A 15815-nucleotide genomic window follows, 5' to 3' on the forward strand; every position below is an offset into this window, starting at 1 on the left:
TTATAAATATTAAAATTAAAAATTTTTTTATAGTTTGTGCAATTGAATCGTATATGAGATATATTTACGAAGCTGTAAACTTTTGACGAGAGATTTATGATTTCGTATGCATGTTGTAGAAATTTTTTTTTATTATTAAACATATAACTCATACACAATAAAATGTAAACAAAATGATAAAAATCGAAGCCAGTGTAATTCTCGCGCACGTCTTTTATAAAAATTAATTTTACCTCGCGAATTTGAAATGTCTGGAAAAAAAATTATTATTGAGGATTTTATACTTAATAATTTTGATCGAAAGAGAGTGAGAGAGAGAAAGAGAGACATATAACAGATTGGAACCAGTTTGAAAGGACACTGCCCCCTTCGAAAAATGAATGAATTATATCCTGCTGCAAACAGATTACCCTTCGCACTAGAGCAAACTGTGAAAGGTGAAATGATGCTTTTAAACCATATGTTCGACGAAATTTGTATAGTGAAAATTACATACAGTAAAATATTTATGTTTAATTTTTTTTTGAAAAACTATTTTCCTCTATTAAATAATGTAATAGAAAATTTTTCTAAGGAACAATAATTAATATTTGTCAATAAAAAGTGTGAAACTAATTAATTAAAATGACACTTTATTATATAGTAGAACAACTATTATTATTTCACTTTGCGCCAAATATAATATATTTCGCTCAGGAAAATTCTATAGCACAATCAGTTCTTTGAAGTAAAACATTATTTATCTTATTACCATTTGAGTGATTCCAACTAATCTTTTAAATGATTAGTGAAAAGTAAAATGCGTGCTTATGTATAATGGTGCAAAAATAAGAGAATACATTGCGCGCACGTTCGTCATTTATAAATAATAATCGTTATTCTTGGAATTATATATATTAACAAAAATAAGTGTTTAACAAAATTTTAATTAAAATATATTTTTCAGGGAAGGTGTTTATAATTTTATATAGATAAAAAAAAATAAAAGAAAAACATGTGAAAATTAAGATTTTTCTAAATGCATGAAAAAAAGGGTATAACACTTTTTTTTCTCAGTTCTCAGGTTGACGTAGCATATTGTGTTATATGTGTGAATTCTATGAGAAAGCGAGGAGAATAATAAAGAGAATAGAATCTTGTTTAACCCGTTTTGCGCGGTGCCCTGTTGTTCGCGTTCGACCCAGCGTTTTCTAGCTAATTTTTTTCACCTTTTCTTTCTCTCTCTCTCTCTCTCCCTCGAAACATGTTTTCATACGAGAGAATTCATGGTCCTTGCAAGTGGGATTTTATATACACCCGTGTAGAAATTGTCCTACCAGGGCCCTAGTAGAAATTTTGCCAGGGCCTAGATACTCGTGTAGAAATTGCCATATTTGGCCCAGGTTTGGACCATGACAAAATTTCTACCCGGGTGGGGACCGGATCAGACTGCCCAATTAGGGAATGAAACCCCACGCCTGATATGTGGTCCTGATTGGGAAATCACCATTTTCTGGTTGCCCTGATTTGGGCCTGATCAGGTGTGGCGTTTCATTCCCTAATAGGGCAGCCTGATTCGGCCCCGATCTGGGCCCTGGCAAAATTTCTGCACGGGATTTGTTTTGGGAATTCCTAGTTTTCCATTCAAAATTTTTATTTGTCTTTTCCGTGCGAAATTTTATTTTTTTAATTCAGATAAAAAAAAAATGGATTATTAAATCAAATTAGAACCAATCAATATTCAGAGCATGAGTTTATCATTAAGTGGATAATGAAAATCTGACAAAGTCCAATAAAATGAGGAAATCGTGTATAACGGAGGGAAATAACCCGAATGGTTTTCTCTCTCTCTTTTCTGTGGGAAGGGTGATTATTAGTGGTTATCCGGGTTGTTCGACTGGTTCTCTTTGTGAAACACGCACGTGCTTATATTCTACATTTGTTCGTGTTCACTCTTTCATTTTGGCATATATATTCTCCACGCCCCTTTAAAAACCCTTGGCTCTCAAATTCTCTTTCTCTCTCTGTATATGTCTTTATATTTAGCCTTTTAATATACTTCCTCTCTTTCTTTATCTATCTCCTTTTTTTCAAAATCTGTCTCTTTTTCTCCCTTTTTTTTTGTTTTCAAATCTTTCTCTCTTTCTCTGACAAGGGACGAGCCCCATAGCCATATAGACTCCTCATATAGAGACGAGAGAGAACAAGAAGCACTATCCGGTGATCAGGCGTCATTCAGAGTTTGTTCGCGACCGAGAGAGCGTCGTCGCTACTCGCTCTTTGAAAGAAAAAAAAAAAACAAGTTGGACCGCGTAAAGATGCTGCGAGAATTTTACACTTTTAAGCTCGCTTTTAAGTGACCCATGACCTTCCGCCACTTCTCCCACTTTGCCTCTTAATTCATTTCCCACTTTTCATCGCGCATTTGATCAGAACGAAAGGAACCGAAGTTACACGAGTGATAAATCATATAACCGAGAGTGACCGATTACAAACGAGATAAACCGAGTTTGTGTTCTCTACAGGTGTATTCGTTTAAATATATTTTTCAAATTCAAAAAAATATGTTTCAATTACCAAGAAATTTTTTTTAGAGACAATGGACCGTTTTATTAAAAGTAAAAAAAATTGAAAATGAAAGATTTTCAGAACAAAGAAATCTTTTTTATTGTAAAGATGGAAATGTGAGATTTTTTTTTTCCTCCAAAAGTGACTCTTTGTGACATTTTCTCTCTCACAAAAAAAAGAAGCTTAAGAGTTTTGGCGACGATATATTCGCCGGCTGCAAACTCTGAAGCTGCGCGAGAAGTGCGCTTTTGACCGCGTGTTTGTTTTCACTCATTGTACACACATTTTTTTCTCCATTATTTTCTCAATTGAGAATTTAAACATTTTTATCGATTCCATCAAATAGACAGAAAGTGATGTTTCTTTTATTCAATATATGGAATAACATTAGTGTTTCTGGAAAATGAAATTGAAATAAATTCGAAGAATTCGAAAACAAAAAAAAAGAAAACCAAAATGGATTCTTGTTTTCCGCCCTTGGCAGCTTTGAGCCTCAGGGATACGAAAAAATCGTCCTCAACTATAAAACATCGTCTTAGTAGTGGAGATAGTCCTACATCCTCTGTTGGTGGTCATTCACCTGGAAAAATTGAGATTTTACAGGATTTGGATTTTTACTATATTCGACAAATCGCCCATAATTTAAAGGTACGATAATCTCCGCGAGAATGTATTTTTTTTATGTTCAAAAAAAAGAGGGACTTTTTTTGCACCAATAATATGTGTATGCAATAATTTATATATTCAACTCTTGTGACCTGAGGGTATGAGGAAGGTTCTGTTGCTCATAGCGGAAAGTCCCTCGAGAGAGACAAGTTTCTTGTTTGTCCACGTGCAACATCTTACACTCATTTATCATTTACCTTAACATAGTATATCCCATTACTAAATTTAAATTATTTTTATAACTGAAAATTAATTAAAATTGTTAAGAAAATGTAAACAGATTAAGAATCCGATTAAAAAATTTTAATTTTGTTTTTAGACATTTTCTGCTACAGAATTTTTTCTAAAAGAATATTTTTATTAATTTTCTTTAAATTTAAAACTTTTTTTTTATGAAAAAAATGTCCTCTTGAAGTAATGAAAGATCAGTGATGCTTCATTAATGTTGCGGCTCACGCTTCTCGACTGTCCATTAATATTTGCGACACTCCTTATTTTTCTCTGACTCAGTGCCTTTGACTTTTATGTATATTTCTAGAACTCTTTAGAGAGAAAAAATAGCACTTAAAAAATTATGGTTTATTTATTTTTTTTTTTGCGAAATTTTTTTTTTTACAATAAACTCGATGTGACAATAATGACGTTTTATATATTTCGTGAAAAAAAAATCATAATTTATAGACAAGTTGCCGCTCTTTTGATTCGATTAGATTGTGAAAAAAAACAGGTCTCTCGTGTCCTGGGGCTTTGAATCCATTTCATGAGCTCTCGGCTCATCCTCACCTGTAATCAACCCCAGCTTGTCTGAGAGGCGGTATACTTTTTCCCTGATAGAGAGACCCCCCATTGCATGAAATTGCTTTTCTTTGCGCAGAAACGGAATTGCCGTAAACCTTTTAGATCAGAAGGTACAGTACTTTAGATATAAGGAGGAGAGGTCTAGTTTTCTATGATGAAAAGCAAAAAAAAAATTTTTTAAACAAAGAATTTTATTTTGAAAATTAGATTTAACGATTGAAAATAAAGTTATAAAAATTTTTGCCGTAACTCTCTTGACTTTAGACTGAGGGACAAACCTTGAACGGACCACACACGTGTTATTCAGCAGAGGTTCTCAATAAAATATTTATTTCGCTCTTATCATTAACCCTTTTTCAATTATTATGATTCTTATTTTTACATGCTACTGGATGGATTTTTTTAATTTTATGCAAAAAGAAATAGTTTGTTTAGAGAAGAGTTAACGTTTATTATTCACGATTAATCATTTCATGTTAGCGTTTATAATGTCTCTTTCTCGATAGTTGCTGATTAATTGATCTAATTAAGAAACTCCTTGTGATTGGCACTATTGTGAACTATTGCGACATACGAGGTTATTACACACGCTCAGCAACAAGTTAAATTTCCTTCGGTAATTTATTCTATACGCGTTCGCCAACACGTATTTGCCTTATATATATATTGGAACATGTAAATTTTCATTTTTTCTTATCACTCTCTTTTTGCTGCGGCTATAAAAAATTTATGAGCTGTTCTACTAACAATTTAGGTAATTAGGTTTTTTTTCAAATTCTCAATTCTGAGCTGAATTTTATTTTACCGAATTATTAAAATTTTTATTTGAACTATTTTTCATTTAGCTGCATTTCTACTTAGCCGAAGGGTTTTGATTGTATTTCCCTTTGAAAATTAATATATTCTCTTTTTTTTTTTATTTAAAATTTTGAAGAAAAAACTTTTCTGTATTTTGGTATTAATTTTTTCAAAAAACGCTTTTAATATATCACGCGTTTATTATTATACAAATAGCGTAATCTTTATAAGAGAGTTTCTGATATTGTGGGGGCGAACCGGTTGATCGACCATTGAAAAACCATATTGTTGAATATTATTATTATCTTGACCAACCTGCTTTTATAAAAATATAAATTGTGTCATTCCTGTAGGTGAATTACCTTAATAAAATTTTTATGAATGAAAAAATGTTTTATATGCCTGATGTAATATTATATGTATATAAAATATGTCATTTCATACAATTTTATTAATATTTTACAATTTTTTTTCTTTATAAGGTCATGTTTTTTAGACTATTATATATTTTAAAGGGCAAAAAGGAAATGTTTTCATTTTCGGGAAATTAGATTCTTTTTTGTGGGGTGGACTTCCTTTTTTCCTAAAATTGAAAGATGACCAGCATCTTCCTGTAACATCTGTGAACCCTGAGAAAAAAAATAATATTATTTTGTCTCCAAATATTTTTTTTCAAATATATTTTATTTATTTTTATTTAATTCAAATACATTTTGAATAGAAAATTCAATTTTTTTATAATATCTCTAATTACTCATAATAATTACCTCTTAAAAACAGATTATTAAAATTAGATCACTCTTTCTCTGTTTCAAAAAAATAATTATTATTATATTTCAAATTGTAAAAGGAAATGGATCATTTTCATATACCCTTTTCCTTTTTTTAATTTTCATTTAAAATTTCATAAAGCCATATGTAAAAAAATTAATGCAGCTCTTTCTCGGAAAGATGTGAACTTATTTTGGAGAGTTCATATAATCACCCTCCGAAAAGATATGATTGCGCCGCAAACGATGAGACACACGGCACTATTTTCGAAGCGTGAGTTTCTATCTTTAAAAAAAGAAAGAGGATGTCGGGCATTTATCGTCAAAAATAAATTGTCGGAAATGCCCCGATGTACCTAAGTGTCGGATCACTGAAACTCATATTTTTGAATTCGTGTTTCATTTTAAATATCGGTTCCGATTTTACTATGAAAAAAAATATTTCTTTAGATGAAAGAATTTTTTTTCTTAAATCAAAGAAATGATTTTTTTGGGTCAAAGAAATATACTTCTTTGAATTAAAGAAACTGCTTCTTTAGACTAAATAATAATTTACTTGAAGTAAACATAATTTTTTAAATTAAAAGAATTTTTTTTGAAGCTTAGGTTTTTATATAGAAAATTAATATTTTGTACCTTCCGTCGTTAGGAAAAAATTGATTTTAGTTTGGTATGTTCAGAAGGGCCTTATATGCAAATATCCCTATAATATAAATCATAAACGTAAGCGCACTAGATCATAAGATCATATAGTGACACGTTCATTACGCCCATTGCAATAAATCGTATCGATAAAATGCGGATTTGCGCTTCTCGGTCTAATAATACCGCTGATGGGGTTGAATTATTTATTTATGAGCGCAGCAACCATACGGTATATGTCGTAATTGTAGCATCCTACTGCTTAGACTCTGGCGCACGATATGATTCATTAAGACTCGTTTACCGGTGGTCAGGAGTCAACTTTGTATCCGTATAAGTAATTACACACATGTACTGTCTACAACTCAACATTTCTTTATCATTAGTATGTCTACCAACTTTATCAAATACACAATTTTCTCAAAAATTATTCCATATATTGATTTTTTTTTTTTTTTAAATATATAAAAGTTAAAATTAGAAAACGTTAAATATAATTGTTGCGGTAGAAGCTGCTTTTAACAAAGTGGTGGCTTGATTAATTGAGGTCATTATATTGACGCAGAAGTAAACTGTTTCATTCTAAAAATACATTTGTTGAACAAAAGTGGAGAAATTATAATTAGTGTGAATGACAATACTGGTGACACATTTATATATCGATTTATATTCTTTGATATCAATTATAATTTAATCAGAGAAAATTTAATTATTCTAGTTTTATCAATTAATAAATATATGACAATGCAGGATTATAGTTTAATTGTAGTCAAACAAAAGACGTTTTTTAGAATAACACAACAATAATAATTTTTTTTAGTAACTCAAAAACTGAATATAGAATAGTTTTTACTAGAATTATAATTAGAAAAATGAAACTCTCTAATTTTTTTTCTTTTTCCTGAACGATTTCAGCTGTTCAATATAGATTTCTTTGACAATTAAAGCTGTCTTTTAGTAGATCGGATAGGAAAAGAGGATTTTGGTATACCAAAAATAAAATCGCTTTTAATCACTCGATAGTGATCAATTTAGTGGATATTCCAGTGAACCAAATACTTATCATGTATGTTTTCTTTGACCTCATTTTCTGTTTATAATCTTCAATGTTCCGAAAAGTGCTTGCAGACCATTTCATATTTAGGCCATTTTTGATGTTTATTTATAACCGCACATGCTTTTTTGTCTTCATTTACATATTTATATTCTAAAAAATTAATTTGCTTTTGTGTCTTGTTTTATAAAAATTTAAAAAAAAAAATGAAGTGATAACGAGATTTCACCGTTCATCAACATTTATTGACCACTTATTTTCTTATTTATCGAATTGCAACGACTCGGCAAATGAGAGGGTACCTTTATTCTCTTCTCTCAGATTATTGCAAGCATTCAAGGTTCAGGTCAAAAAAAGGAGAAGACGTCCTTGTACTACTTTCATGTCAGTACCTTCCTTAGTTTATACAAATTACTCTATATCAAATGAAGATCAAAAATAATTCTTGTTTTTTTTTTCTTTTTTTCTCTCTGGATTTATAAAAAACTTTTTTATTAGTTGAGCAGACTATACACAGACTGTAAATAAAAAAAAGAAAAAGATATATACTGAAAAAACTATTTTTGTACGACTCGCGGGAAAACAGTGAGAGGATCTCGAGAAAAAAAAAGCTTCAGGAAGTGACAAAAATATTATTTAGTGAAAGTAAAAAGATATTTTTAAAACACCTCTTTTTTATAAATCCAAGTAAAAATTGACTATTTATTTAATATTGAAACTTGTTTTTGTAATCTATATTCTTATGAAAAATTTGATGGTTTATCAATATAGAGGGGAAGTATTTAATTTTGCTTTTGTTGATTTTTACTCGATGATGATGATCATTTCAAGGGGATAAAGTGTATAAATTCATAAAAGGGATGGGAAAATTCTATAGCGTGGGGTGTGTGTGTGTGTATTAAAATGGGTCGATATTCCATGGCGCCTCACAACTCCCTTCTTGTATATAGTTCGCAGTCACGAACCGGCATGGCCACCCCCGCGGCTTCAGTGTCAGTCCAGGTTTACAAACCATCGCTTACGGGGGTGTTTTTACCTTGCAACGTTTAACTTTATGCAATTTAAAAAAATTTAGTATAAAATAAAATTATCTTTCTTTGCAAAATATATTTTTATCTGAATAAAAGTATTTTTTTAAACTAGAAAAAATGTTTGAATATTTTTTTTTTTTTTGCGTATTCAAATTAAATATATAAATTCATAGACTGTGTGTGTGTGTGCCGTGAGAATATTATTTAACCGGTAGAGAGAATATATCTAAATTCTAACTTGAAACATCGTGACTGAATGTTTTTTGCGTGCTGGGAATGGGAAATACAAATCTTGAGGAAAGAATGACCAATTTGATAGTGTCGAGGCCAGCAAAGAAGGTATTTTGATATATTTTCTTTTTTTTTTTTTAATTCATTTTTTTTAGTTTTGTATTTTTTTTTTATATCTCTAGGTCTGATTTATTTTAATATTAAACGAGATATTTTTTCAACAAAATAATTAAAATCTTCAAAATGGACAATTAGAAATTATTTTTTAGTATTTAAAATTTTTATTTTCTAGCGTCATGTTCGTTAGAAAATCATAAAATTTTCACCTAATCAGAACGTACGTTTCCGCGTCTTTCTTCGAAATGTCAACATTTTAGTGATTCAGGGTCCAGGGGAGATAAGAGGGGCCTTCTTCCTACGCGTTGCCATAAATAGAAGTCACGCGAAAACTCATCTTACGGTCCAATTTTCGGCATCCTAATTGCAGTACCTTTCAAAACAATTTCTTTTTTTTCAATCAGATTTTCGAAATTTCTTTAAAAGTTACAAATAAGTTATGAATATATTTATTTATTTATTTATTATTATTATTATTATTATTATTATTATTATTATTATTATTATTAAAATTACCGCACTATTATTAATTATTGTCAATTACTCCAATTTTCATAAATTTGCATTAATTTCGCAAAAAATGATTTTCTTTAAAACTTATTTTTTTTATATTTTTGTTGTTGTAAATATATGTGGAATGAAAAAATGAAGTTTTGCAGTTAATCTTCGACATGTATTTATGTTTTATTGCTCACCTTTAATTAACTAGCCATTGTGTTTATCAGTTATTATATTGTCGCACACGCTATTGTGCTTTTCAGAGTATGACGGTAATAAAAATTTAATTAATAGTTAGATCTGTTAATTTGTTAATATTAATGATAAAAAAACGTTATTTTATATTTTAATTTTAATGTAAATTTAAAAAAAAAATTTTTTGTTTACATATAATTTATTTAATATTTATTTATAAAAATTGAGATTTAAATTATTTAATTATAATCCTTACAATATAATTTAAAGTTTGTCGATATTTTTTCGAGTTTAATTATTTGATCAGATTTTTTTTGTAAAAATAGCAGATTTAAATAGGTTAACTGTTTGTCGATTTAATTCGATTCTTTTTTTTTACGGTATAACGAACCAACGAGAGCACTTAATGTTATAAATTGACAAATTACACGAGCTCGCATACAATATTGTTGTTTCATTTTATCACTGGAACAAAGACCGTAAAAAAATACACCTGTAGTTGCTAGAATACCTGTAGTGAAAATAAAAATAAAAATAATTTTTTTTACAATCAATAACGCTGAAAGGGATTAAAATTAGTTAATTAACGTATAGATTAAATTTCGTAATCAAAAAATTTTTTTAATTTGTTGTAAATTAACTAAATTTTCAAAAATATTTACCGAGAGGTATAATCGGAGTTAGACATTTTCGATTAAATTTTTGCCAAGCACTTTCTACCAGATATTCATGATTGATATTTATATACGGCCAATTGTCCTGCTCAGGTTTAACCAAAATCTCTTTTGTTGTCATTTTTTTGACATTTCTATTCTAAAATTATAAATTTTCTGATGAAAAATTCGGCTCTCGAAATTGTTTTTTCAACATTTCGATTTTGTTTTTTTTTTTCGTATCAAATATACATTCCGAAACATTTATGATTTTTATAAACTTGAAAATATTCTTAAATATGCAATTTTTTTTATTTAGATAAGAAGGATTTAACATAAATATAGAGGAGGTTTCATAACTAAGTTTTAATTTTATTAAAAGCTTCGTTTTATGGTTTCTGTTACACGGAAGAAAAATGCATTATACGGAAATTTTTTGCATTTATAAAAAAAAATAATAGTAATGATAATAATAATTAGAAATATAAATTATTAATATTAATAAAAACCCATAAAAATAATTGTCAAAGGTTTAAATATTTAGGAAGTCTGATTTTGTTTTTATATTTTTGTATATATACGTAAAGTGGCGACTATAGTATACTCTTATGCATATATGTGTACAACTTATGTTGATTTATTTATAGTTTTCATGTGCAGGACAGAAGCAAATTAACAGATTCTTCATCTATATGCAACAAAAATGATATAAAATAAAATTTATAAATAATTTCGCCAAATTTGAATAATATAAAGAAACGAATATTAATATATTAAAAGAGGAAATATTTTTTTGGAAGAAGTCGAATGAATTTGGTTTAAATAAATATTTAGTTATCGATTTATTGGAGTTGAATAAATTTTTTTCATTTAAAGAAAAAAAATTATTAAATGAAATTTTGAGGAAATTATTTATTTATTTGAGAAGGTGCATTACAATATTTGTGTCTTGCACTCTCTGGCAAACATAACGTAACGAACGGTGTAGGGTGGATTATGCGTGAAGTTCATCTGGTCGACGAACTCTCGAATTAGATTCAAGCATATAGCGGCGGTATGGAACATCGTATTGCAAAGTCGACTTTAGCGCGAGAAGAGAAATCCTCCCGTTTGCAAACTATCGTGTGCATCTCATATAGCTTCTCTCATCTACTTTTACCTTTGCCAATATATATATATATATATAGTTACTCTCGCGGCTTCTATATCCAGATGTTGGAAAGCAAATCTATCCAAAATACTTACGAGAATCTAACGAGTACTTGGAACAAGCTTCAAGTGCTCTTTTTTCCCCTTTTTTTGAGCCTTTGATCCTACTGCAATGTCCAAAAAAAAAAGAGTTCGCTTTTTAAAAAAATCATGTTCCTTAAAAGATTTTTAAGCCACTAAAATATTTCTGGACCAATAAAATTTTGGGATCTGGTTGAATTTGTCAAAATTTGGTTGAGACAATTGGAAAATTAATAAAATTTTTGTATTTTTAGTTGAAGTAACAAAACTTTGGTTTTTGTCAAAATTTGATTGAAACAATTCGAAAATTAATAGTTTTCTGTATGCAAAAATAGAATATTTTAAATTCGATTTTAGTTTGACCTTTTTCGAATTTAATTCTAGAATTTCAAGGCTTTATTTATAGCTCGAGTTTGTGGCATTGAGACCATATTTACGTTTAGAATAGTACATATAACATGAAATTCTTGGTCACCTTCCTTTTTCAACCTGATGACACGTTTAGTATTCGTATCGAAGATTGGCCAGGATGTGGGCTTAAAGCCTCACACCGAATCCTTAATTATTTTATTTCTTTATCTCACTCTCAATAAAAAAAAATTACATCTAAGGCAACATTAACTATCGATAAATAATTTTTATTATTTTTGGAAAAAATGAAATTTTGATATCTAATAATAAAAAAAATAATTATTATTTTCAAAATTATCCTGTAATCAAATTTGATATCAAAGAAGTAATGTAGCATTAATGTTTTTTGAGAGTAAAAAAAAAATAAGTTCAACGGTGTGGCGAAGCACGTGTTTTATAGTTTATGCCTCATGAGTCCAGACCTGTGTTATAAGTGTATGCGTAAATGCACTCCCGCAGAGTAACGTAATTACTGTGCTGCGGTTACGACATGGAAATTGAGAACCGAACCGCGGAGAATCACATTATATTAACATAATTTCTTGAAAGTTAATTTCATTGTGAAAAGGAATCAATAATATGATAATTCCGAAACGGAAAGTTCATACCTTTTAAGATAACGTTTTATGTGAGAGAAGTTGAATTTACTATAAATATTTTTTCCCTTTCCTTGATATGGCAAAATTTATTTAAATAAGAAATTTAATTTTTTTCAATTATAAGTGTCAATAATTCGAAATTTAATTTTGTTTAAATAAAAAAATTAATTTAATTTTTATTTAATAAAAAAAAATTAATTATTTAATTTTTTTTTTTATTTATTTTTAATGAAGGAAGTAAATTTTGAAAAAGATTGTGTATAATACGTGCAGTGGGTCTTTTTTTAATGGCACTCAACACATCCGTCTTTCTTTCAAATGCATGTGATGAACCATTTATCTCTCTCGTCTATCAAGCGCGCACGAGCTCTCATACTAAATTTCACTGTTACAAAAAGTCCTTGTGGATAATGTTTTAGCGTCCGTCGGGTTTCCTTCCTGTATGTATAAGGATCTTGCATCTGCTCCAATCTAGCTATTATATACATTATAACACTGACGTTAAAAAAAAAAATTTCCCGCATTCATATCTACAGCAATGATTCATCATATTTTTATTTTCTTCAAAAATTTGCATCATTCTTCTTCACATTATTCATTTTAATATTCAATATATTTTATTTTCACTTTTTTCAAGTTTATTTGTTTGTTTATTATTTATCTTACCAATTTCCATAATTCAGAGGATTATGTATTCACTTTTTTTAATCAATATTCCGATTATTATTCAATTGATTGATTGACTGTTGTATTATGTGTATACTTGATATAATTTTCACGATAAATATTGATAGTAAAATTTTTTTTTCATATTTAAATTCTCATTTAAATGTAACGAAGCGATTTGAAATTTGATCTAAGATTATTCTTTGATCCTGTTTCCTATTGTTATAGTAGGCGATATTAGTTTATTACGCTCGATAAATTTTGTTATTACCTTTCTCGAGTTACGATATTCTTTATTACGAAGGGAGAACGTAAAATTGAAATTTTCTCTACATATGAAAGAAACCTTTATTCGCGGTAAAACCACAAAACTTGTTTGCCTTTTTTTTATGGCGATACCAATAATTTTTGTTTGCCTGCACTAAAATTGAAATGAAATTCCAGTGAACGAAATTCAAAATCAAGATATAATTGGCGAAATTAATTATTAATGAAAAATAATTTTAATTTCGAGTTTTGCTTTTTATAAATAAATTATTTATTTTTCTCAGTTTCAGTGAAAAATCAAAACGTGTGATAAATTCAAATTGACAATTAGTGCGCGTCATCATTAGAGACAATTTCGCTGATTTAACATTATAGTTAAAAGATTTTGCAATTAGGACGAAATTCTACTAAACTCGAAAGATTTAAACGTTATCTTCTTTCAAGACAGGAAACTACCAACTTCCTGTGAATTGTGATTCTCTTTGATAAAAAAATATATGGGATCAACGTTATCTTAACCCTGATTCAGAATTCAAATTAAATTTTACAACCCGCTTTTCATTTATTAGTTTTATTTTTATTTAATTAATTTTTTAATTCATTAAATTATTTTTTAAATTTAAGTAGTTAATTTTCGTTAACTGCTTTCAAAGACACTCTTTTGGTGATTTATATATATAAATTATCTTTGTTTTTAGAAAGCAGTATCACGAATGATTAATAAACAAATTCATTTATCGTACAAATTGGAAAAGTCACACTTATGATTATGAAAATGAATAAAGTAAATTCCCCTCTTTCTTGGCATTATTCAATATGAGTTGTTGAGCTGTACATTTACTGCTAAGTTTCTTTTCAGTCGTTCGTGGCATGTTGAGTAAATTAAGTCTTTTTTGTGCTGTCCAAAGTTATTAAATAAATAGTTTCTTTCTTCATTGTTTTGCTTTATTGAAATTAAATTAAACAAAAATACTCTATTTTCTAGATATTTTTTTAATCTCATTATTTACTCTATTTTTTTATTTTATATTCTTGTTTGTAAATTATTATATTATTATAAAATATTATGAACAATTATAAGTGTGATATTTACAATTGAAAGAAATTGATTTATTATCTTAATGAGTTTTAATGATTTTAGTGAATATTTTTTTACGTTTAAAAATTATAATTATAGATTAATTATAAAAATAATGTGATTTAATTACAATAATTGCGCGTGGGGAAAAATAAAATTTCTTCTCGAAAAGTATTAGTCATCGTTACTATTTTTGAATCGTGATGCGACTTCTAGCAGATACTCTGAATCAAACAGTGAGAAAATTAACATCATTACGATAATTATTTCGGTTCTTTACATTTTGCCATTTCTATTTTATTGAAAAGGAAAAACAAATTTTCCTAATTAAATTTTAATTCAATTTATTAATTTTTTTCTTTTTTACTATTTTCAATACGAATTTTTAAGACTACGACTTTGGGGATTTTAAATAATTATTAATAATTAATAAAAAACGTTTTTAAAAAAAGGTCTTAAAGATGTTAAACAATTAATGAAATGGCCAAATAAAGAAAAACTTGTGTTATTTTTCCCCCAAGTATTTTGAAATTTGTAATTCTTCCTTTTTATTAAACTTGAAAAATATTTGACCTTAAGCCATTATTATGTGACGCTTATTTTTTAAGAATGTCAATATTTGTCAATTCTGACGAGATAATTCTCGGTAGTAATGTTTGTTGTTCAAAGTTTTCATTTATTTTATTTTTTTTTTGTTTCAGGAGTATGACCTCGAGCAGAAGATCGAAGTGGAGATCAAAATGCGAGAAGGATCCACGAGACTTTTGGCAGCTTCACGACATCGTGCGCAATCTTTGGAAGCTGCCAAAGCACTTTTGACATCTAACGAAAGGATGTCCGCATATATGGCTGAATTACAACGACGCAAATCAAGGTAAATCATCCTGCAAGAAATAAAATTGTTATGTTCCACAAGAATTAATTAAATTAATTATTTAAATTATTTTAATGATTAATTTCTTCTTTAGTAATTTTTAATTTCAATATTTTTAAGAAAAATAAAAAATTATTTATTTTTTGATAGCTTACCCGTTAGTACTGCAAGAGTCTCGTTTTCGGATCTAAGGGTACCTCTCATGTGGAGAGATTCGGATCATTTTAAAAATCGAGGTGACTATAGACGATTTGCCGTCTTCTGTTTGGCTCGCATCGGCACCGAAATTCACGACACTGCACTTCTTTGGCCCGTTGATCGTGTTCTTACTGATATCAGCTTTCCAGATGTACTAGTATTGTAAGTATATTTTATTAGAAAAAAAGAAATTAATAGACAATTTTTTTAAAATTATTTTTAAAAAATTATTCTCTCTTTTACAGTAATAACGTGCCAGCAGATTTTCAATTGACACTTGAGATCTACAGTCATATACTTCAGGAAGATATGAGTATTGCGAGTACACCGCGAAGAATCAAAAGAACAATTCATTCCTCGATTTCAAAAACCGTTGGTAAAAAATTGGCTGCTTCCCTTCGTGATGAACTTAACTCGGGAAAAATGTGAGTTACATCAAATGTACAAATTATTTTTTTTCATATAATAACCAAAGAAGAAAATTAATAATGA

The 15815-nt window shown here is 28.5% G+C and overlaps 1 protein-coding gene across 2 annotated transcripts in view; it reads left to right on the forward strand.

Annotated features, from left to right (window-relative positions):
* Positions 1 to 15815, forward strand: part of LOC127281189 (rhotekin-like) — a 35871-nt gene that overhangs the window by 17769 nt on the left and 2287 nt on the right. The window contains exons 1-4 of one of the 2 annotated variants that reach the window (XM_051304798.1): positions 2688 to 3195; positions 14953 to 15125; positions 15276 to 15485; positions 15569 to 15748. In XM_051304798.1, coding sequence (XP_051160755.1) covers positions 3004 to 3195; positions 14953 to 15125; positions 15276 to 15485; positions 15569 to 15748 — 755 coding nt within the window. In that variant the 5' untranslated portion in view covers positions 2688 to 3003. Of the gene's footprint in view, positions 1 to 2687; positions 3196 to 14952; positions 15126 to 15275; positions 15486 to 15568; positions 15749 to 15815 lie in introns of those variants that run through there. The other variant, XM_051304790.1, reaches the window with a different exon arrangement.

The sequence above is a fragment of the Leptopilina boulardi genome, unplaced genomic scaffold, assembly GCF_019393585.1.
Source record: "Leptopilina boulardi isolate dan_hultmark-lab unplaced genomic scaffold, ZJU_Lbou_2.1 LbouV2_112, whole genome shotgun sequence".
NCBI classification, from domain to species: domain Eukaryota; kingdom Metazoa; phylum Arthropoda; class Insecta; order Hymenoptera; family Figitidae; genus Leptopilina; species Leptopilina boulardi.